The 24238-nt window shown below is 45.0% G+C and overlaps 1 protein-coding gene across 2 annotated transcripts in view; it reads left to right on the top strand.

Moving 5' to 3' along the window:
• Window positions 1-24238, top strand: part of LOC112221175 (chemokine-like protein TAFA-2) — a 182713-nt gene that overhangs the window by 144341 nt on the left and 14134 nt on the right. Inside the window, exon 4 of one of the 2 annotated variants that reach the window (XR_002948983.2) lies at window positions 13852-13989. Coding sequence is in view for 1 of the 2 variants with exons in the window: in XM_024383328.2 (XP_024239096.1) it covers window positions 13852-13976 (125 nt within the window). In the remaining variant the exon portion in view is untranslated. The remainder of the gene's footprint in view (window positions 1-13851; window positions 13990-24238) is intronic. The other variant, XM_024383328.2, reaches the window with a different exon arrangement.

The raw sequence follows: 24238 nt of genomic DNA, 5'->3' as shown, positions 1-24238 counted from the left end.
CAATCTCTCCACAGGATGAAGCCAACCCTCTCCGCCCACTTGGCGTGGAATACCTTGACAAACTCATCAAGAATTTCCCCACCTTTGACCCTGTTCCAGGTCAGCCAAACGATACTGAGACGTTCCTGGCTGACATAGAGGACACGTTGGATGGCTCCCCTAACGCTACGGGTTCTGACAGGGTTTACCTGTTGAAGCGAACATCGAATAGGTTCAAGGTTCATTCGCCTGCAACAGCAACACGTGCTAAATGACTACGCTAAACTTGTCACAGCTTTGAAATTAGAATTCAGTGGTTCTGCGACTCGCAAACACGATAGCTCACTGGCTAACGTCAAACAAGCTCGGAACAAACACCCACAAGCTTACTACCATAGGCTTCGTTCAGCTTACTTTGGCCTACTCACTGAAACAGGCATGGAAGACCTGTTACCTTTTAAACAAATGTTCCTGTCGAACATGTATCCTACCTTCATTACCTACTTGGGCCGTGCCGCCCACGTTGGCTTGCCTATCTTACAACTCAGAGAGCTTGCAAGCACAGCTTTTGAGGCATCAAAAGTTCACAACGCTAAGAGCCCTGACCACTCGGTTTTGAAGTTTGACCAGGAGCACTCACTCCAGGTAGAGGGTGTATTATCAGGTATTGGAGCGTTGAGAGATGACGCACAACAACAGTTTCTACCACGAAACCATGATTCCAATAACCTCCGTGGTCGAAATAACTGTAAAGTACGTCGTCATCACCATGACTACCGCTACAATCGACCTGTTCGCTACGTTCCTGCACCCAACCCACAAAAAGTGTCAGAGCACAAGGGTAACAAAGGGTTGAAGGACGATCAAAACGTAGACCAATGTTCTCCAGATGTTCCACTACAGGAAGAACTAAAGCGAGAACAAGTTGAGAAAAGGGTAAATGAAAAGTCACAAGGACTAGACAAGGAATTACCGGACACCAGGTCTGCAGGAATTAACACCCATAGCAAGGACGTTAAAGTTCAAATTTCTCCCGCTCTCTTTCAAGACCCTATCCAGGGCCCGCTTGATCAAGAAAACAAGCCCCCGGGGTTGTCTATAGACTCTGATACAAAGGTTGCGAAGAAAATGGTCAAACGCTTCGTTAAACCCAAGCCATTCAAAATCTGAAAAGTCAGTCTGCTTCCACCTTGAACATAAATGGCACATCACGTCATTGTGAACGACCACTCCACTTTGTGGGGAATATGTCCACTAACCACGAATCTAAACGGCCATACCTGGAAACAGTCCTGGAGGACTGCTTAACTTGTCATGCGCTAATTGATTCGGGTGCGACAATATCACTCATCTTTCAAACATTGTTTGATGATCTTAAAAGGGCTTTGAAGCCAACGTTTAGTTGGTTAAAAGTGGAACGATGTGACACTACACTTCGAGAGGTCACTCAGACTACCTCGTCTCTCACATTGAGAGTCCTGCTGAAACTACACTTCAAGGACGTATCGCTCATTCACCCTGTGTATGTTACCAGCCTCGAAACTGTAATCCTGCTACTTGGAGCAGACTTGATGGATCGGTTACTCCCATTGATGGATTGGAAAACCAACCAGGTATGGCCACAGGCCACAGTGCCTTCTCCACTGACCACACTGCCGGTCCCTAACACTAGCTGCAACTCAGTCATTCATGAGGGGTATCTGTCAAAAGCACCTCTTGGGAAAAATACGTTTAGAAACCTCTTGGGGCAGAATCCGATCCAAGGAGATATTACGTCATCTCGACACATTCCATCAGCCAACCTGATTGACCATTCTTTTCATGATTTCGAGCCAGCTGTCTCAGTGAATAAGCAACTTCCCACCTCCTTGCAGTCGTGCAATACTGTAGTTGAGATGAACTCCTCTTGCCCTTCGGACACTTCCGCAAGCACTGCGGCCGTCTCAGCAAGAAAAACATTGATGCGCAGAGTATACTCTGCTTCCGATGATACACCTTCCGCTTTGTTGGGGACTGTCACCCCTTACAATGACACAAATGGCGTCAGTCCAGCAACTAACCCGATGACTCCCACTGGTGAAACACTTTGCGATATCACAGACCGATATCCTCATCTCAGTTCTCAGGTACTGAAGAGGTTGCCACACGCGGACGTGGTGGTGACTGACATGCCTCGACAGCCACTGAGCGTTTTGAAGCACAAACACCAGGTGATTTGGTTGAAAGGTTACAGCCATTCTCATAACAACTCGGCCGCTGACAACTCGTACATAGGGTCCGACCTTTTCGTTTGCCCCTCGGACACCAACACCACCCGCTGGTGGGGGAGTCCGGAGACACACAGGGGGGGAAATAGTAGCCCAGACCCATGATGAGCCTCATCGAGGCCGTTTGGGGGGTCGAGACTACGGACAACACCGTACGAGGCCGCCAGAGCATAAATCAAATCTAGTTGTAAACTCCCCTATGAGAACAGTGAGGAGCAGACAGGCCCCTAGACGGGTATTGTATTAGAACACATCTAAGATAGTACTGAGGTGTACCACACTGGTCGTAAAGGAAGTCCAGTGGACTTGTCCACCTCCAAAACAAATGGCAACAATAATCATTCCTTGCCATGTGTAGGTTCAACTACAATGCAACTAGTAAAATGCTCTAATCATGTGTTCCGGTAGTATAATATTTCAGAATAAATCGGTAGGATAATTGGTCCCTTTGAGCACCAGTACAATACCTGCGACATTCAGTCTAGCTACAATCAGTAAGAAGGTTAGAGACCTAACCAATCAAATTACCCTTGACAATAGCGACATAGGAGTCACTCAGAGTGCAACACGGGGAAGGGAATCTCCAGTGCACTCTTCCAATGGTTAACACACATGTCACTAATAAATAGAATCCTCCATTCAGGAGGAAATTATTAGAAGTCATTAACCATGATCACACCACGTACGACTGGTCCAATACTTAAAGAGTACCTCCGTTGTGAGGTTAGCTCCTCCGTGGATAACATAGCTATGAAATAGACTTCATACCTATCACCACTACAATAGTGGAAGACACAGTGACTTGTAGTAAAAACTACTACAGATTCCCTGGACACCAATTCTGACTGACGTCCAGGCATTGACCTGAAAATGACCTGACTACATCAGACTCATTCTGAACAAGTTGTAATCTGCCAGGATACTTGGTTTTCTTCCTTCTTTGACATGCGCACTTATGTAAGCATAAGTGCACATGCACAACGGTACATCCCAATTAGTATTTATGCTAGGATCACTTAAGGGTCCAAGCAAAATACCAGCCTTAGTAAAGTTGAACATTTACTTCTAGGCCTTTGACTCTACAGCACTCACCAGTTTTCTTCCCAGAAGTTCATAGGTCATCCCTGTAGACTGCCCAAAACTAGTGCCTTACAGCTGTAGACTTATCATATAGTCAACTTAGGATAGTGCCTAAGCAACACACCAAGTAGGAAAACCCTAGATATGGCATTAGAGACAATGCCATGATAGTCATTTTGCCAGAACATTGTACATATGTAGAATACAGTCCAATTAGATGATTTTTGTGTGGGAACCATATTTTGTATATCTTTTGTTTATGCTTTCATTCCTTTTCGGTTCAGTTCATTTGAAGTGATAGCACCACAAACAAAGTCCCCATACAACCATCACTTAGTGACACAACGCCGCTCATTGGGAAATTAATGTAATTATATATATTTCATGAGTGTGTGTGCGTGCGTTGTTAACATCTGCCTAAGTTACTGCCCAGATCTTTCCAGTCTGGACAACGACCAGACTACGGGTCCGGAACGGCGACCCCAAATCCAGACACCCACGGCCCATCCTTGTGGCGGCCTACCAAGGTAAACCACCAGAGGGGAGTGGGGGGGACCGCAACGGTGATCACCAACCAGGACATCTTCTGGCCCTTCCTGGGGTACTTGCAGCTTCCAGGGAACCTACCAAGGTACATCACTAGAATGGACCGCAACGGCGATCACCAGCCGGACATCAACTGCCATCCTTGTGGTGGACTGCTCCGCTTTCAGAGAAGCCTACCAAGTTCAACCACCAGAGGGGACTGCAACGATGATCTACAAACAGGACATCACGTAACGATGATCTACAAACAGGACATCACGTGTTCATGATTTTATGTTGATTTGTAACTTGTAGGACAAACAAGATCCAAACCACTAGGGGGGATATGGGGTTGGACACCAGGGGGGTATGGGGGAGGTTGGCATCTTTGGGTATAGCAAGCCCCATCCCCCTCTCCCTGCCTCCCCCTTGCCTCCTTCAACTATGTTGCTGTGGTCAGAGAGACGTCGTAAATTCCTGAGGATCTCCTCATGGACACAGTATAGAGAGGGTACATTTTCATAGAGAACAAAACAATTCCTTCCACCTCACAGAACTTGAGGTACGAACAAATTTCATGTTCCGGAGAAAGTATAAAAGGTTGGTGAGGAATCCAGCTACGAACTGGTCCGTTTGTTATAACTTGGGGAAGCTCATGGGAGACAGTGTGGCCACATTACCATAACGCTGTTTATATAATAGCCTCAGGTATGAGGTTTACATCTAATTGTTGTATAAGATGAATGAGTGAGTATGATACTGTTTGTAAAATGGTGTAATAATGGTGGAGTGAACTAAATCAGAGGACCGCCCCTGAGCCCAGTTAGAGTCAGACATCCTGGGACAGCCCTTTTCTGCCATTCCGAATAAAACCCAACTTTGAGAAATTATCACCAGACCATGCTTTTCTCCATTAGGTGGAGATAAAGGTCGTAGACCATTGCTGAATCTTAAACTCTTAGACTATTGTCGTGACGTTGTATTAGTTAATGTGACGACTGTTGCTCATCGAATGATTACAAGTTTCTAATTATGTGATTAACTGAATCAAGCAATTATTAACTCATTAACCTGGGGCACCATTCTATTTCCCAAATTAACTCAAAGAATATCAGAATATCAATTTTACAACAGCCGCTGATTAACCAGTTTCCTCTATCAGTCTCATAATCTGAACGTCGTATAGCCCTTGAATCTGCACGGATCCGGGTCCCACTAATGAATTCGTACCACACCAATCTTAATTGAATATTTATTTACTGAAAAGCTAAAATGATGATAAAAGATACACATAGACAAACACATTATAGGTTATTGATTAGAACTTAGTATAATGGGCCAACACACTATGGCACATGTTACCCACAATGGGGATTTCATAAGAGAAAAAAAAAGTACACAAGAGAAATATACATTTGGTGAATTTGTCAGCTATGCTATTCTAACCCTAGCCTTGCCTCAAACTGCCACTCTTATGGGTCAGAATATAATGATGTAATTACGTGGGGGGGTGATCTCCGGGGATTCTCTGCGTGGACCGTTCTGTTGTTCGATGGTGCATTTCTCCTTCGCACCTCATTGCTCGTCCTCCCGGTGTCTGTGTCCCTTTTGGCTTAGGAGTCTGTTCCCCCCTTTGCTCTGGAAGGGGTCTTCTCAGGACAGACAGCTCTGTAGCTCAGAGCTCACAGCATAGGAATGAACCTTTAGATACCACGATTCGATGGGAGATGGAAGCTAGGTGGTTTCGACTTGAATTCACCCGCTTAGACACAGCTACTCATCCGTAGCTTGGGTAGAAAAGGATTTCTTTGTCCTGAAACTTGCGTTGCGTTCTGGGTTGGTTGACTTTTTCAGACCCTGCTGCGGCTGGGGTCACGTAGTTCTGTTTTAAATTCTATACTCACAGGTTTTATACCCTAGGGTCAGAAGTGGGCGTAACCGCCTTTAGGGAAATTCTCTGGGCGTACCAAGTTAATGAGGCAAGGGTTAGGTTTTTCTCAAATCCCATTTTACAACTAATTTCATCTTCCCCAAAACATTCTCTTTGATTTGGGTATTTTCCATACTATGTACAATGTATAAACATCAGACATATACTAGGAAAACCCTTCACATTACAATGTTTTCGTTATAACTTCATCTATTAACCTTTAATAACAGAACAAAAATGACATACATTTTCATAGTCCATCTATCGTCATGACCACCATTGTTCCAAAGTCCCTTTATTTCATGTTTAATGTTCTGAGGCTGGTTCTCTATAGTAATGGGACAAAGGAATTTGTCTGTGGCCTGAGATTTACCAGGGCCGTGAGGGGCCATAAAACCCCCCGCATCATCAGAACCCTAGATCTATCCTCCTATGTTGGGGTTGAGAGATAATCTGTAGGCCTGTAATTTTCATCATAGGTACACTTCAACTATGACAGACAAAATTAGAAAAAAAATCCAGAAAATCACATTGTAGGATTTTTTATGAATTTATTTGCAAATTATGGTGGAAAATAAGTATTTGGTCAATAACAAAAGTTTATCTCAATACTTTGTTATATACCCTTTGTTGGCAATGACAGAGGTCAAAGGTTTTCTGTAAGTCTTCACAAGGTTTTCACACACTGTTGCTGGTATTTTGGCCCATTCGTCCATGCAGATCTCCTCTAGAGCAGTGATGTTTTGGGGCTGTTGCTGGGCAACACGGACTTTCAACTCCCTCCAAAGATTTTCTATGGGGTTGAGATCTGGAGACTGGCTAGGCCACTCCAGAACCTTGAAATGCTTCTTATGAAGCCACTCCTCCGTTGCCAGGGCGGTGTGTTTGGGATCATTGTCATGCTGAAAGACCCAGCCATGTTTCATCTTCAATGCCCTTGCTGATGGAAGGAGGTTTTCACTCAAAATCTTACGATACATGGCCCCATTCATTCTTTCCTTTACACGGATCAGTCATCCTGGTCCCTTTGCAGAAAAACAGCCCCAAAGCATGATGTTTCTACCCCCATGCTTCACAGTAGGTATGGTGTTCTCTGGATGCAACTCAGCATTCTTTGTCCTCCAAACACGACGAGTTGAATTTTACCAAAAAGTTATATTTTGGTTTCATCTGACCATATGACATTCTCCCAATCTTCTTCTGGATCATCCAAATGCTCTCTAGCAAACTTCAGACGGGCCTGGACATGTACTGGCTTAAGCAGGGGGACACATCTGGCACTGCAGGATTTGAGTCCCTGGCGGTGTAGTGTGTTACTGATGGTAGGCTTTGTTACTTTGGTCCCAGCTCTCTGCAGGTCATTCACTAGGTCCCCCCGTGTGGTTCTGGGATTTTTGCTCACCGTTCTTGTGATCATTTTGACCCCACGGGGTGAGATCTTGCGTGGAGCCCCAGATCGAGGGAGATTATCAGTGGTCTTGTATGTCTTCCATTTCCTAATAATTGCTCCCACAGTTGATTTCTTCAAACCAAGCCTGGTGCAGGTCTACAATTTTGTTTCTGGTGTCCTTTGCCAGCTCTTTGGTCTTGGCCATAGTGGAGTTTGGAATGTGACTGTTTGAGGTTGTGGACAGGTATCTTTTATACTGATAACAAGTTCAAACAGGGGCCATTAATACAGGTAACGAGTGGAGGACAGAGGAGCCTCTTAAAGAAGAAGTTTCAGGTCTGTGAGAGCCAGAAATCTTGCTTGTTTGTAGGTGACCAAATACTAATTTTCCACCATAATTTTCAAATAAATTCCTAAAAAATCCTACAATGTGATTTTCTGGATTTTTTTTCTAATTTTGTCTGTCATATCATCTTTTTAAGTGGGAGAACTTGCACAATTGGTGGCTGACTAAATACTTTTTTGCCCCACTGTATGTCCAAGGTCTTGGCTAAATGACTCTATCATGGCATTGTCTCTAATGTCATGTCTATGGTGATCCTACTTGCAGGTGGGTAGTTAAGGCACTTGGAAAAACTTGGCCCCTGAAGGCCAAAGCTTACATTGGGCACATTAATTACATTGGGCACCTAATGAGTTCAGGAGAGGAGGCTGGGACTGGGCCCCCTAAGGGCGTTTCAGGATCTATTGCTAACTTTCCAAACATCGGAATCGATCCGTCCCATGGGTGATCCTGGTATAAGACCTAATTAGGTCTTCCATTGCACGTGTGCGCCTGTGTACATCGTAGGTGCACACGCCAAGGGAAATAAGACCAAGGATCATGGTAACAGTCAAGATACTGTCCGGCACCGTCCAAGAGCGGGTGACAGACCAATCTTTCGGTCTGTAGTCAGTCTGGTCAACTAAAAGTGCCTCATCCCGTACGCTAAGACCAACAGTCATGGGTCCCTCGTACTGGATTTGGTTTTGAATGGCTTGTGGTAACTCAAGGGAACGTTTAGCGAAAGCGTCCGTCATTTCAATCTCTGTCTATCCTGTCGTCGGGAAGTTGGTATAGAGCGAGGTCGTCTATGTGAATAATCGCCCGCTCAGGTACCTTAGCAAACACAGTCTGGTTGGGGAGGTTCAATTGGGTGATGGAGTCATGGCGTTCGTAAGTCATAGTGGCGGACGCGAACGGTGTGTTGACCAACCATCGGTTCCCTACCACCTCCACTTGTGTGGTGGTGGCCCCATACCTGGCTGTTAGTTTGGCTCTACAGCGTTCTTCGCTGGTGATAGCTTTAATACCACAAAGACGCTCAGTGTTATCCCTGACAAACGGTTTGCTAGGACAGAGGTAGTGGACATCTTTGGTTAGAGTACACATTAACAGGTTAGGGGTGAGATAGAATTCTGGGTTGTTTTCCTGGTAAGCTACAACTGGGGCGTGGCAATCTTTACGTGGGTACTGTCACGCCAAAATCCTACATTTCAATCTGTAGATATTCTCCAGTTCAACAACCGGCAGCGTCAGTAGAAATCCCACTTCATTACGACCAACATCAACGTGTATTGGGATGGCCGACCCCAGACTATAGGCCAAATGTGACTGTTATGGCCTTATCGTGGTTGAAGTAGCTGAGGTCAATATGTTGTGCACCATTGAGAGGGGCACTAGATATGAGGGGATTCTATTCATGGCCAAGTGGTCCATAGAAGAGCTAACTTCACAGAGAAAATCTTCCAGTAACAATCGAACCAATTGGACACGGGCATAGTCATGATTCATGACCTCTGCTAGCTTTCCTACAAACAGGAGAGTTTTGTTCAGGAGAGTAGCGTGTGTGTTGACCACCAGAATAGTGTCCTGGAGAGACTTTCCCACATGCTGCAACCTGAGGGCCTGTGCCTTCATCTGCTGCTGGATAAGTGGCATCTCTTCAGTAATCTCACTAACATTCCTCTTGACTGTGGCTAGACTGACTGCGTTGACGGCAGTGGTACCTAGGGAAAATAGTGACCCCACGGCTGCCCCTATCGATAGTAGCGCCCCGACGAATCGTTTCTCTCGCCTGGGCTCTGCTAGTTCTGACTGGGTTTCTGTGAACTTTTGGAGTTGGGCCAACATATGGGCAGTGTCTAGCTGGGCGTGGTTAATTGCCTGGCTGGTGCAGTCAGCCCCGGCCCAACTCAAATGCGCCGCAGGTGGAATGCGTTGACGGTACACATTCTCTGCATCTAGGCGGACATGCAGCTCTGCAGTTAAATATGAGGACGTCGCGGAGAATGATTCCCACCTCTGCTGGGTTGGTTTTGACCTGTGGCGGGCTGGGCTCAGTGCGCGCCAACCAAGGTTGCCAGGTGCACGGTGTTTCCTCCGACACATTGATGCGGCTGGTTTCCGGCTTGGATGCGCACTGTGTTAAGAAGCAGTGCGGCTTGGTTGGGTTCTGTATCTGAAGGATGCATGACCTTCAACCTTCGTCTCTCCCGAGCCCATACGGGAGTTGTAGCGATGAGGCAAGATGGTAGCTACTAAAAACAATTGGATACCACGAAATTGGGGAGAAAAAGGGGTAAAATTAAATGTAAAAAAAAATAAAAAATTGGACTTGGTTTCCAACAATTTTACGCCTAGTCATGATGACTTATCCTTGTCATCCTTCTCAGATATCTTGCGATGCAGTACATCTCTTATCAGATCTTCTAGATCATTTTGGTTAGTGTTTAGATCATTGTTGAACACTTTGTTAAGCTTGTTACCCTTATGGTTCTGACCCTTTGTGAGAGTTAGGCACAGGGGCATTTCGGCTAGGTTGATCTCTACGGGATCTGTTAGATTGGGGATGTTCCTCGTAGCTATTATTATGGCGGTGGTTGGCGGGGTGGTGGTTACGTGGTAGCCACCCCCTTTGATCTTCATCTTTTACCCCACATGTCCCCGATGCAGCACCTTCCGATCCGAGTGATGGTTCCCGCCTAAGCTCGAAAGTCGAGGTGTCCGGGCCCTTAGGACAGCTTGCTTTTGATGCTTCAAAAGCTGTGCTTGCAAGTTCTCGGAGGGTCGAGATTGGCAACCCAACGTGGGCAGTAGGGTCCAAGTAGTTAATGAAGTTGGGAGACATGTTTGACAGGAACAGTTGTTTAAATGGTAATAGATCTTCCATTCCGGTTTCAGTGAGCATACCAAATTAAGCTGAACGAAGCCGGTGATAGTAGACTTGTGGATGTTCATTTCGAGCTTGTCTGATATTGTTAGCCAACGAGCTATCGTGTTTGCGAGTCGCAGAACCACTGAATTCTATTTTCAAAACCGTGGCAAGTTTAGCATAGTCGTTTTGCACGTGTTGCTCTTGTAGATGGATGAACCTTGTCACGTGTCTGTGGGACGTTCGCTTCAAAATGTAGAGCCTGTTTGCATTCATAGCATTTGGGTAGCCATCCAAGGCGTCCTCTATGTCTGCTAAGAATGTCTCAGTGTCGTTTGGCTTTCCCGGGAACGGGGTCAAAAAGGTGGACGTTTTTGACGATTTTGTCAAGGCGATGCCTGCCAAGTGCGTGGAGAGCATCTGCACTCTCCCGTGGGGAATTGTGAGAACGACAACTGCCGAAACATCCACTCTATAACGAAACTAATGAATGTCACTCTGAGGGAGAGAGACGTACAATTCTACAAAAGAACCAAACTTTTCACCAGCGATCAAGACGACACACTGAGCATAAATATATATATATATTCATTGCAATTGTTCCCGAATGAGTGAGCGTTCATGTATAAAGGATTAGCATTTCAATTGTTATAATTATTAACTCTGTAGTGACTTCTCAGTCGACCCCCACTTCCCCTTTTGTCTAACAAGCCGCCATGCCGGTTTAGCCCACTAGGGCACATTCTCCTATCATTTCATGTAACCACATTTACCTTGTTTGTTTGTTTGTTTATGCATTTCTGTGAATTACTTAGTTAGTAATAAATAAATGATTTAAGACAATTGATGTATGGATGACTCATAGTGAAGACTGGGTTCGTGCAGATAACCAACAATTTACGACGTTTGGAATGAGACTAACGTGAGGTAAAGTAAATAATTCATTAATTCGAAGACTCATTGATCAGATAAAATATCTGAAAAGTTATTTTAGGAAATGATAACTTTGTAATCTGAATATTTTTCCTTGGTGCCCCGACTTCCTAGTAATTAAGGTTACATGATTAATCAGTCTAATCGCGTAATACTTAATTACAGAGAATCTTTGATAAAAACTATAAGTCTTCAGTTAATGATAGTAAAGACACGACACAGTTGTAAATGAGAACTTATTCTCAACTAGCCTACCTGGTTAAATAAAGGTGAAAAAAAAACTGTACTATCATTCATGGAGGACCTCACTTCTGTACTGTCAGTCATGGAGGATCTCACTACTCTACTGTCAGTCATGGAGGATCTCTCTCTACTCTATTGTCAGTCATGGAGGATCTCTCTACTCTATTGTCAGTCGTGGAGAATCTCTATTGTCAGTCATGGAGGACCTCACTTCTCTACTGTCAGTCATGGAGGATCTCCCTCTACTCTACTGTCAGTCATGGAGGATCTCTCTCTTCTCTACTGTCAGTCATGAAGGATCTCACTACTCTACTGTCAGTCATGGAGGATCTCTCTACTCTACTGTCAGTCATGGAGGATCTCTCTCTACTCTACTGTCAGTCATGGAGGATCTCTCTCTACTCTACTGTCAGTCATGGAGGATCTCCCTCTACTCTACTGTCAGTCATGGAGGATCTCTCTCTTCTCTACTGTCAGTCATGGAGGATCTCTCTCTTCTCTACTGTCAGTCATGGAGGATCTCTCTCTTCTCTACTGTCAGTCATGGAGGATCTCTCTCTTCTCTACTGTCAGTCATGGAGGACCTCTCTCTACTCTACTGTCAGTCATGGAGGATCTCTCTCTACTCTACTGTCAGTCATGGAGGATCTCTCTCTTCTCTACTGTCAGTCATGGAGGATCTCTCTCTACTCTATTGTCAGTCATGGAGGATCTCACTACTCTACTGTCAGTCGTGGAGGATCTCTCTTCTCTACTGTCAGTCATGGAGGATCTCACTACTCTACTGTCAGTCATGGAGGATCTCTCTCTACTCTAGTGTCAGTCATGGAGGACCTCTCTACTCTATTGTCAGTTGTGGAGGATCTCTATTGTCAGTCATGGAGGACCTCACTTCTCTACTGTCAGTTGTGGAGGATCTCTCTCTCTCCTGTCAGTCATGGAGGATCTCCCTCTACTCTACTGTCAGTCAAGGAGGATCTCACTTCTTTACTGTCAGTCATGGAGGATCTCACTACTCTGTCAGTCATGGAGTATCTCTCACTACTGTACAGTCAGTCATGCAGGATCTCACTATTGTACTGTCAGTCATGCAGGATCTCTCTCTACTCTACTGTCAGTCAAGGAGGATCTCACTTTTTTACTGTCAGTCATGGAGGATCTCACTACTCTGTCAGTCATGGAGTATCTCTCACTACTGTACTGTCAGTCATAGAGGATCTCACTATTGTATTGTCAGTCATGGAGGATCTCACTACTTTACTGTCAGTCATGGAGGATCTCACTACTTTACTGTCAGTCATGGAGGATCTCTCTCTACTCTACTGTCAAGTCATGGATTATCTCACTACTTTACTGTCAGTCATGGAGGATCTCACTACTCTATTGTCAGTCATGGAGGATCTCTCTTCTCTACTGTCAGTCATGGAGGATCTCTCTCTACTCTAGTGTCAGTCCTGGAGGACCTCTCTACTCTATTGTCAGTCGTGGAGGATCTCTATTGTCAGTCATGGAGGACCTCACTTCTCTACTGTCAGTTGTGGAGGATCTCTCTCTCTCCTGTCAGTCATGGAGGATCTCTCTCTACTCTACTGTCAGTCAAGGAGGATCTCACTTCTTTACTGTCAGTCATGGAGGATCTCACTACTCTGTCCGTCATGGAGTATCTCTCACTACTGTACAGTCAGTCATGCAGGATCTCACTATTGTACTGTCAGTCATGCAGGATCTCTCTCTACTCTACTGTCAGTCAAGGAGGATCTCACTTCTTTACTGTCAGTCATGGAGGATCTCACTACTCTGTCAGTCATGGAGTATCTCTCACTACTGTACTGTCAGTCATAGAGGATCTCACTATTGTATTGTCAGTCATGGAGGATCTCACTACTTTACTGTCAGTCATGGAGGATCTCTCTCTACTCTACTGTCAAGTCATGGATTATCTCACTACTTTACTGTCAGTCATGGAGGATCTCACTACTCTACTGTCAGTCATGGAGGATCTCACTACTCTACTGTCATTTATGGAGGATCTCACTACTCTACTGTCAGTCATGGAGTACCTCTCTCTACTCTACTGTCATTCATGGAGTACCTCTCACTACTGTACTGTCAGTCATGGAGGATCTCACTTCTGTACTGTTAGTCGTGTATCAAAATACCTTCCATTCACTTTCATTGACATGTTTGTAGAAACAGACATATTTTTGTTGGTTCAGTTGTTACTGCAGTCTACTAGTGGATGTATCTTTTCACTGACTTGTAAAGGGCACACTTTAATCGCTTGTGTCCCTCTCTCATTGCCTCTTGCAGCTTCCATAGTTGCCCAGAAGTGGTGGTGTCAGATGCATCCATGTATGGATGGGGAGGAGTGTAAAGTTTTGCCTGATCTGAAAGGCTGGAGCTGCAGTACGGGAAACAAAGTGAAGACGACGAAGGTGGGTGCATAATGTAAGCAAATGCATCACATGTACTGTTACACACACACACACAAACGTACACACACACACACACACACACTTTTGTTTCTTCTAAAGTCCACAATGACGTAGAATCTTCAGTAAGTAAAGGTGTTGATTGGTCCTCTACATAGCCAACTGTAGTCACCTACTGGTTGTGTGTCTGTACCTGTCAGGACCAATACATTCAAAGTGCATATGATCAAAAAGGCTCAATTCTGCTGAGATACTGTCAAATATGTGTATATTGAAGGAGGAGTATCTAGAGGTTGCAGTGAGAGACCCACACACGCAAACTTAGCCACTTATCACGTATTACGTAACACACCGTTTTATTAAGGGTGATAGGTGCAGTACTTGCCACTGCATTCTTTACAGAAAGTAGGCTGACTCTCTTTGAAGTTATGTAGGTCAATTCAATGATTTATTTTATCTATAAAGCTCTCTTACAAAAACTTCAGCCATACCTCCCACTAGTGATTCCCAACCTTTTTCGGTTACTGTACCACCAACTGAAATGTGCACTGCCCAGAATACCCCTGATTTACCTTCTAATGTAATGCCTGTGGATAGGCCAAGTACACCCAGGGGTCCTAGTACCCCTGGTTGGGAACTAGTGCCTCACATAATTAAGGGAATGGCCTTAATTCAGGAATGGCTACCTGTGGAAATCCATTCGGTCTCCTCAGAGTTGGGTAAATCTGCATTTAGTTTCTTTGCACCAATGTTTGTATTTTTTATTTTTTATTTCACCTTTATTTAACCAGGTAGGCCAGTTGAGAACAAGTTCTCATTTACAACTGCGACCTGGCCAAGATAAAGCAAAGCAGTGCGACACATACAACACATGGAATAAACATGTCAATAACACAATAGAAAAAAATATAGTCTATATACAGTGTGTGCAAATGGCATGAGGAGGTAAGGCAATAAATAGGCCATAGTAGCAAATTAACACTGGAGTGATAGATGTGCAGATTATGATGTGCAAGTAAATATACTGGTGTGCAAAAGAGCAGAAAAGTACATTAAAAAGAAAATGGGGATGAGGTAGGTAGATTGGATGGGCTATTTACAGATGGGCTGTGTACAGCTGCAGCAGTCGGTTAGCTGCTCAGATATCTGATGTTAAAAGTTAGTGAGGGAAATATTCGTCTCCAGCTTCAGCGATTTTTGCAGATCGTTCCAGACATTGGCAGCAGAGAACTGTAAGGAAAGGTGGCCAAATTAGGTGTTGGCTTTGGGGATGACCAGTGAGATATACCTGCAGGAGCGCGTGCTACGGGTGGGTGTTGATATCGTAACCAGTGAGCTGAGATAAGGCAGAGCTTTACCTAGCATAGACTTATAGATGACCTGGAGCCAGAGGGTCTGGCGACGAATATGTAGCGAGGGCCAGCCGACGAGAGCATACAGGTTGCAGTGGTGGGTGGTGTATGGGGCTTTGGTGTCAAAACGGATGGCACTGTGATAGTCTGCATCCAATTTGCTGAGTAGAGTGTCGGAGGCTATTTTGTAGATTACATTGCCGAAGTTGAGGATCGGTAGGATAGTCAGTTTTATGAGGGTATGTTTGGCGGCGTGAGTGAAGGAGGCTTTGTTGCAAAATAGGAAGCCAATTGTAGATGTAATTTTGGATTGGAGATGTTTAATATGAGTCTGGAGGGAGTGTTTACAGTCTAGCCAGACACCTAGGTATTTGTAGTTGCCCACATATTCTCAGTCGGAACCGTCCAGAGTAGTGATGCTAGTGGGGTGGGTGGGTGCGGGCAGCGAGCATTTGAAAAGCATGCATTTAGTTTTACTAGAATTTAAGAGCAGTTGGAGGCCACGGAAGGAGTGTTGTATGGCATTGAAGCTCGTTTGGAGGTTTGTTAACACAGTGTCCAAAGAAGGGCCAGATGTATACAGAATGGTATCGTCTGGATCAGGGAATCACCCACAGCAAGAGTGACATCGTTGATATATACAGAGAAAAGAGTCAGCCCGAGAATTGAACCCTGTGGTACCCCCATAGAAACCGCCAGAGGTCTGGACAACAGGCCCTCCGATTTGAATCACTGAACTCTGTCTGAGAAGTATTTGGTGAACCAGGCGAAGCAGTCATTTGAGAAACCAAGGCTGTTGAGTCTGCCGATAAGAATGTGGTGATTGACAGAGTTGAAAGCCTTGTCCAGGTTGATGAAGACCGCTGCACAGTACTGTCTTTTATCGATAGTGGTTATGATATCGTTTAGTACCTTGAGCGTGGCTGAGGTGCACCCGTGACCGGCTCGGAAACCGGATTGCACAGCGGAGAAGGTACGGTGGGATTCAAAATGGCCATTGACTTGGGGTCATATTGGTGTCATATAGAAATGTGCTTGTTTTTTAAAGACAAGCACATTTTTTGTCCATTAAAATAACATAAAATTGATCAGAAATACAGTGTAGACATTGTTAATGTTGTAAATGACTATTGTAGCTTGAAATGGTAGATTTTTAATGGAATATCTACATAGGCGTACAGAGGCCCTTATCAGCAACTATTCTCCTGTGTTCCAATGGCACGTTGTGTTAGCTAATCCACGTTTATCATTTTAAAAAGCTGATCATTAGAAAAACCTTTCGTTCATTTTCCCTGAAATGTTGTTTATTTGTCTGAAGTTGTTTTTATTGTCTGTGAACTTGAGTCCTGTGTGGGGTCGTGGAGGGGAGATGCTGCACATGCACAAAGAAGTTTTAGTTTTGTCTGAGTTCAATCAGTAGCACACATAATCTCAATTTATCATTGTGTGCATGTGTGTGTGTGTCTTTGGTTTATGTGGTGTGTAAATTATTTTATAACTGCAGGGTCAAAAATTACCCTAAGACAATCTTTGTTCCCTGGTGGTGTACAGCTTTCATGGAAATGTGAACAAATGTTTCACTTTTTCAAATGTTGGGGTCACTCTAGGAAAAGTCATACAATTTCAAGTTGAAAATATATAATTTAGGGGGGATTTCTCTGCTGTTAAACATAGTGGCGGGTCATTTTTCACCCTTAAGACAACAGAAGGGTTAATGAAGCTGACAGTTGAGGACTTGTGAGGCATCTGTTTCTCAAACTGACGTACCTGTCCTCTTGCTCAGTTGTGCACTGGGGCCTCCCACTCCTCTTTCTATTCTGTTTGCGGGTACTATTTAATGAATCGGCCAGTTGAGGATTTGTGAGGCGTCTGTTTCTCAAACTAGACACTAATGTACTTGTCCTCTTGCGCAGTTGTGCACCGGGGCCTCCCACTCCTCTTTCTATTCTGTTTAGAGCCAGTTTGCCCTATTCTGTGAAGGGAGTAGTACACAGTGATGTACGAGATCTTCCGTTTCTTGGCAATTTCTCGCATGGAATAGCCTTCATTTCTCAGAACGAGAATAGACTGATGAGTTTCAGAAGAAAGTTCTTTGTTTCTGGCCATTTTGAGCCTGTAATCAAACCCGCAAATGCTGATGCTCCAGATACTCAACTGGTCTAATGAAGGCCAGTTTTATTGCTTCTTTAATCAGAACAACAGTTTTCAGCTGTGCTAACATAATTGCAAAAGGGTTTTCTAATGATCAATTAGCCTTTTAAAATTATTAACTTGGATTAGCTAACACAACGTGCCATTGGAACACAGGAGTGATGGTTGCTGATAATGGGCCTCTGTACGTCTATGTAGATATTCCATTAGAAATCAGCCGTTTCCAGCTACAATAGTAATTTAGAACATGAACAATGTCTACACTGTATTTCTGATCAATTTTATGTACCATCAGTACCACCAGGAATATGACTTTCCCGAAACGGATCCTGTGTTCTGCCTTCCACCCAGGACAACGGAATGGATCCCAGCCTGCGACCCAAAACAAAGACGCCGTAAAAGAGGGAAACGAAGCGGTCTTCTGGTCAGGCTCCGGAGACGGGCACATCGCGCACTACTCCCTAGCATACTACTCGCCAATGTCCAGTCTCTTGACAACAAGGTTGATGAAATCCGAGCAAGGGTAGCATTCCAGAGGGATATCAGAGACTGTAACGTTCTTTGCTTCACGGAAACATGGCTCCCTCGAGAGCCGCTAACGGAATCGGTGCAGCCAGCTGGTTTCTTCACGCATTGCGCCGACAGAAACAAACATCTTTCTGGTAAGAAGAGGGGCGGGGGCGTATGCCTTATGATTAATGAGACGTGGAGTGACCACAACAACATACAGGAACTCAAGTTCTTCTGTTCACCTGACTTAGAATTCCTCACAATCAAATGTCGTCCGCATTATCTACCAAGGGAATTCTCTTTGATTATAATCACAGCCGTATATATTCCCCCCCAAGCAGACACATCGATGGCCCTGAACAAACTTTATTTGACTCTTTGCAAACTGGAAACCACATATCCTGAGGCTGCATTCATTGTACCTGGGGATTTTAACAAGGCTAATCTGAAAACAAGACTCCCTAAATTGTATGAGCATATCGATTCCGCAACCAGGGCCGGTAAAACCTTGGATCATTGTTATTCTAACTTCCGCGACGCATATAAAGCCCTCTCCCGTCCTCCTTTCGGAAAAGCTGACCATGACTCCATTTTGTTGCTCCCTGCCTACAGACAGAAACTAAAACAAGAAGCTCCCGCACTCAGGTTCAACGCTGGTCCGACCAATCTGATTCCACGCTCCAAGACTGCTTCGGTCACGTGGACTGGGATATGTTCCGCATTGCGTCCAACAACAACATTGACGAATACGCTGATTCGGTGAGCAAGTTCATGAGAAAGTGCATTGGTGATGTCGTTCCCATAGCAACGATTAAAACATTCCCAAACCAGAAACCGTGGATTGATGGCAGCATTCGCGTGAAACTGAAAGCGCGAACCACTGCTTTTAACCAGGGAAAGGTGACCGGAAACATGACCGAATACAAACAGTGTAGCTATTCCCGCCGAAAGGCAATCAAACAAGCTAAGCTTCAGTATAGAGACAAAGTAGAGTCAGAATTCAACGGCTCTGACACAAGAGGTATGTGGCAGGGTCAATCACGGATTACAAAAAGAAAACCAGCCCCGTCACGGACCAGGATGTCTTGCTCCCAGGCAGACTAAATTACTTTTTTGCCCACTTTGAGGACAATACAGTGCCACTGACACAGCCCGCAACCAGAACCTGCGGACTCTCCTTCACTGCAGCAGACGTGAGGAAAACATTTAAACGTGTTAACCCTCGCAAGGCTGCAGGCCCAGACGGCTCTCCAGGACATGCGTCCTCAGAGCGTCCTCAGAGGATGCGCAGACCAGCTGGCTGGTGTGTTTACGGACATATTCAATCAATCCTTATCCCAGACTGCTGTTCCCACATGCTTCAAGAGGGCCACCATTGTCCCTGTTCCCAAGAAAGCTACGATAACTGAGCTAAACGACTACCGCCCCGTAGCACTCACTTCCGTCATCATGAAGTGCTTTGAGAGACTAGTCAAGGACCATATCACCTCCACCCTACCTGACACCCTAGACCCACTCCAATTTGCTTACCGCCCAAATAGGTCCACAGACGATGCAATCTCAACCACACTGCACACTGCCCTAACCCATCTGGACAAGAGGAATACCTATGTGAGAATGCTGTTCATCGACTACAGCTCAGCATTTAACACCATAGTACCCTCCAAACTCGTCATCAAGCTCGAGACCCTGGGTCTCGACCCCGCCCTGTGCAACTGGGTACTGGACTTCCTGACGAGCCACCCCCAGGTGGTGAGGGTAGGTAACAACATCTCCACCCCGCTGATCCTCAACACTGGGGCCCCACAAGGGTGCGTTCTGAGCCCTCTCCTGTACTCCCTGTTCACCCATGACTGCGTGGCCATGCACGCCTCCAAATCAATCATCAAGTTTGCGGACGACACTGCAGTGGTAGGCTTGATTACCAACAACGACGAGACGGCCTACAGGGAGGAGGTGAGGGCCCTCGGAGTGTGGTGTCAGGAAAATAACCTCACACTCAACGTCAACAAAACAAAGGAGATGATTGTGGACTTCAGGAAACAGCAGAGGGAGCACCCCCCTATCCACATCGTTGGGACAGTAGTGGAGAGGGTAGTACGTTTTAAGTTCCTCGGCGTACACATCATGGACAAACTGAATTGGTCCACCCACAAAGACAGCGTTGTGAAGAAGGCGCAGCAGCGCCTCTTCAACCTCAGGAGGCTGAAGAAATTCGGCTTGTCACCAAAAGCACTCACAAACTTCTACAGATGCACAATCGAGAGCATCCTGTCGGGCTGTATCACCGCCTGGTACGGCAACTGCTCCGGCCACAACCGTAAGGCTCTCCAGAGGGTAGTGAGGTCTGCACAATGCATCACCGGGGGCAAACTTCCTGCCCTCCAGGACACCTACACCACCCGATGTCACAGGAAGGCCATAAAGATCATCAAGGACAACAACCACCCGAGCCACTGCCTGTTCACCCGGCTATCATCCAGAAGGCGAGGTCAGTACAGGTGCATCAAAGCAGGGACCGAGAGACTGAAAAACAGCTTCTATCTCAAGGCCATCAGACTGTTAAACAGCCACCACTAACATTAAGTGGCTGCTGCCAACACACTGACTCAACTCCAGCCACTTTAATAATGGGAATTGATGGAAATTGATGGAAAATATATCACTAGCCACTTTAAACAATGTTACTTAATATAATGTTTACATACCATACATTACTCATCTCATATGTATATGTATATACTGTACCCTATATCATCTACTGCATCTTTATGTAATACATGTATCACTAGCCACTTTAAACTATGCAACTTTTATATGTTTACATACCCTACATTACTCATCTCATATGTATATACTGTACTCGATACTATGCCGTTCTGTACCATCACTCATTCATATATCTTTATGTACATATTCTTTATCCCTTAATACTTCTGTGTATAAGGTAGTAGTTTTGGAATTGTAAGGTTAGATTACTCGTTGGTTATTACTGCATTGTCAGAACTAGAAGCACAAGCATTTCGCTACACTCACATTAACATCTGCTAACCATGTGTATGTGACAAATACATTTGATTTGATTTGAATTCTATCGTCAAATGTATATCTAAGTTAGGTTGGCTATACAATTATTTGTGACATTGTGGTTATAATAAAGAATGTAAACAAGATGCTGTGTTTTTATTTAAAGTAGTGATGGACAGCTGGTGGCATTTTGAAAACAGGTTTTCAAACATTTGAAGCCCGATTAGCAACACCTCTCTGCAGTTTGATACTTTGTGGATGGGCGCTCCAGAGTGGATGGGGTCTCCCGCAGAGCAAAATGCGTTGCTACAGATGCAGGTTCGATACCCGTGCAGGCCGCCAGCGGGAGACCCATGAGGCAGCTTTTGGTTTTAATTTAGAATCCTCCAATCCTCTTTATGTAATTATTGGTGGAGAGTCACATCATATTTTTCGATATACTGTAGGCCTACCGTAGGCGACATGAGTCTCACTAATGTTGAGTAGTGTGATGTTAAAAGTGGTGTAGGTCTTATTTATTTAAAGAGCATATTGATGTTAGAAGCAATAGGATTTGAAGCAATAGCCTACAACTATTTTAGCACCATTTCGCGCTGCTCTGAGTGAGACAAGCATGTGGACTGGTCTTGATTAATCAATGAGATTTTTATTTTAACTGAATCTCCGTTTGGGTATTGGTTAGACTACAATTAGAAATGTTATGCTCTTAGTGTAACCTTTATTTAACTAGGCAAGTCAGATTCCGATTTACATGGACAGACTATTCCTTCCTCCCCGTCGGGGAATTGAACCCCGGTCTCCCGCGTGCCCGCACGACACGGGGATTCTTCAGCTAAATAACCAAGTACTGTAGCCTACTCTCGACCATCATGTTGGACAGTGCCATATTTTCCATTCCATCCTAACTGAAACCCAGAGGTGTTTTCATTTTTTTTTTATAGAAACAACATAATATTAATAAAATGTATTAAACATTTCTTAAAATCAGTCCCATATACTATGTTCTTACAAAAAAGGTTTTAAATTCTCTAGTACAGACACTATTGAAGGCTATCAAATGCTTCTCAATGATACCCTCTGGTGGCCAAACTAGCACTAACTAGCATTAATGGTACCAGTGGTTGGCACTTAAATAACATGCCATAGAATTCTGCGACACCACACAAGCTGTACTGCAGTACGCTGCAACTTTTACAGGACAAACCACTGTACCACCTCAGTCACCGGCTTCATCAATAAGTGAATCGACGACGTCATCCCTACAGTGACCGTACGTACATATCCCAATCAGAAGCCATGGCGTCAATACAGGACTAAGTTTTAATCCTACTACACCAGCTCTGACGCTTGTCGGATATGGCAGAGCTCGCAAACTATTATGGACTACAACGGGAAACCCACCCGCGAGCTGCCCAGTGACGCGAACCTACCAGAGGAGCTACAGTTGAAGTCGGAAGTTTGCATACACTTAGGTTGGAGTCATTAAAACTTGTTTTTCAACCACTCCACAAATTTCCTGTTAACAAACAATAGTTTTGGCGAGTCGGTTAGGATATCTGCTTTGTGCATGACACAAGTAATTTTTCCAACAATTGTTTACATGCAGATTATTTCACTTATAATTCACGGTATCACAATTCCAGTGGGTCAGACGTTTACATACACTAAATTGACTGTGCCTTTAAACAGCTTGGAAAATTCCAGAAAATGATGTCCTGGCTTTAGAAGCTTCTGATAGGCCAATTGACATAGGTTGAGTCAATTGGAGTTGTACCTGTGGATGTATTAAAAGGCCTACTTTCAAACTCAGTGCCTCTTTGCTCAAAAGACTTCAGAAAAACAATTGTAGACCTTTACAAGTCTGGTTCATCCAGCAATTTCCAAATGCCTGAAGGTACAACGCTCATCTGTACAAACAAAGCAAGTATAAACACCATGGGACCACGCAGCCGTCATACCGCTCAGGAAGGAGACGCATTCTGTATCCTAGAGATGAACGTACTTCAATCCCAGAACAACAGCAAAGTACCTTGTGAAGATGCTGGAGGAAACAGGTACAAAAGTATCTACACTGCTCAAAAAAATAAAGGGAACACTTAAACAACACAATGTAACTCCGAGTCAATCACACTTCTATGAAATCAAACTGTCCACTTAGGAAGCAACACTGATTGACAATACATTTCACATGCTGTTGTGCAAATGGAATAGACAAAAGGTGGAAATTATAGGCAATTAGCAAGACACCCCCAATAAAGGAGTGGTTCTGCAGGTGGTACCACAGACCACTTCTCAGTTCCTATGCTTCCTGGCTGATGTTTTGGTCACTTTTGAATGCTGGCGGTGCTTTCATTCTAGTGGTAGCATGAGACGGAGTCTACAACCCACACAAGTGGCTCAAGTAGTGCAGCTCATCCAGGATGGAACATCAATGCGAGCTGTGGCAATAAGGTTTGCTGTGTCTGTCAGCGTAGTGTCCAGAACATGGAGGCACTACCAGGAGACAGGCCAGTACATCAGGAGACGTGGAGGAGGCCGTAGGAGGGCAACAACCCAGCAGCAGGACCACTACCTCTGCCTTTGTGCAAGGAGGAGCACTGCCAGAGCCCTGCAAAATGACCTCCAGCAGGCCACAAATGTGCATGTGTCTGCTCAAACGGTCAGAAACAGACTCCATGAAGGTGGTATGAGGGCCCGACGTCCACAGGTGGGGGTTGTGCTTACAGCCCAACACCGTGCAGGATGTTTGGCATTTGCCAGAGAACACCAAGATTGGCAAATTCGCCACTGGCGCCCTGTGCTCTTCACAGATGAAAGCAGGTTCACACTGAGCACGTGACAGACGTGACAGAGTCTGGAGACGCCGTGGAGAACGTTCTGCTGCCTGCAACATCCTCCAGCATGACCGGTTTGGCGGTGGGTCAGTCATGGTGTGGGGTGGCATTTCTTTGAGGGACCGCACAGCCCTCCATGTGCTCGCCAGAAGTAGCCTGACTGCCATTAGGTACCGAGATGAGATCCTCAGACCCCTTGTGAGACCATATGCTGGTGCGGTTGGCCCTGGGTTCCTTCTAATGCAAGACAATGCTAGACCTCATATGGCTGGAGTGTGTCAGCAGTTCCTGCAAGAGGAAGGCATTGATGCCATGGACTGGCCCGCCCGTTCCCCAGACCTGAATCCAATTGAGCACATCTGGGACATCATGTCTCGCTCCATCCACCAAT

The sequence above is a fragment of the Oncorhynchus tshawytscha genome, linkage group LG02, assembly GCF_018296145.1.
Source record: "Oncorhynchus tshawytscha isolate Ot180627B linkage group LG02, Otsh_v2.0, whole genome shotgun sequence".
Lineage (NCBI taxonomy): Eukaryota > Metazoa > Chordata > Actinopteri > Salmoniformes > Salmonidae > Oncorhynchus > Oncorhynchus tshawytscha.
The sequence above is the reverse complement of the archived record's forward strand: the minus strand, read 5'-3'. Positions and strand labels throughout refer to the sequence as shown.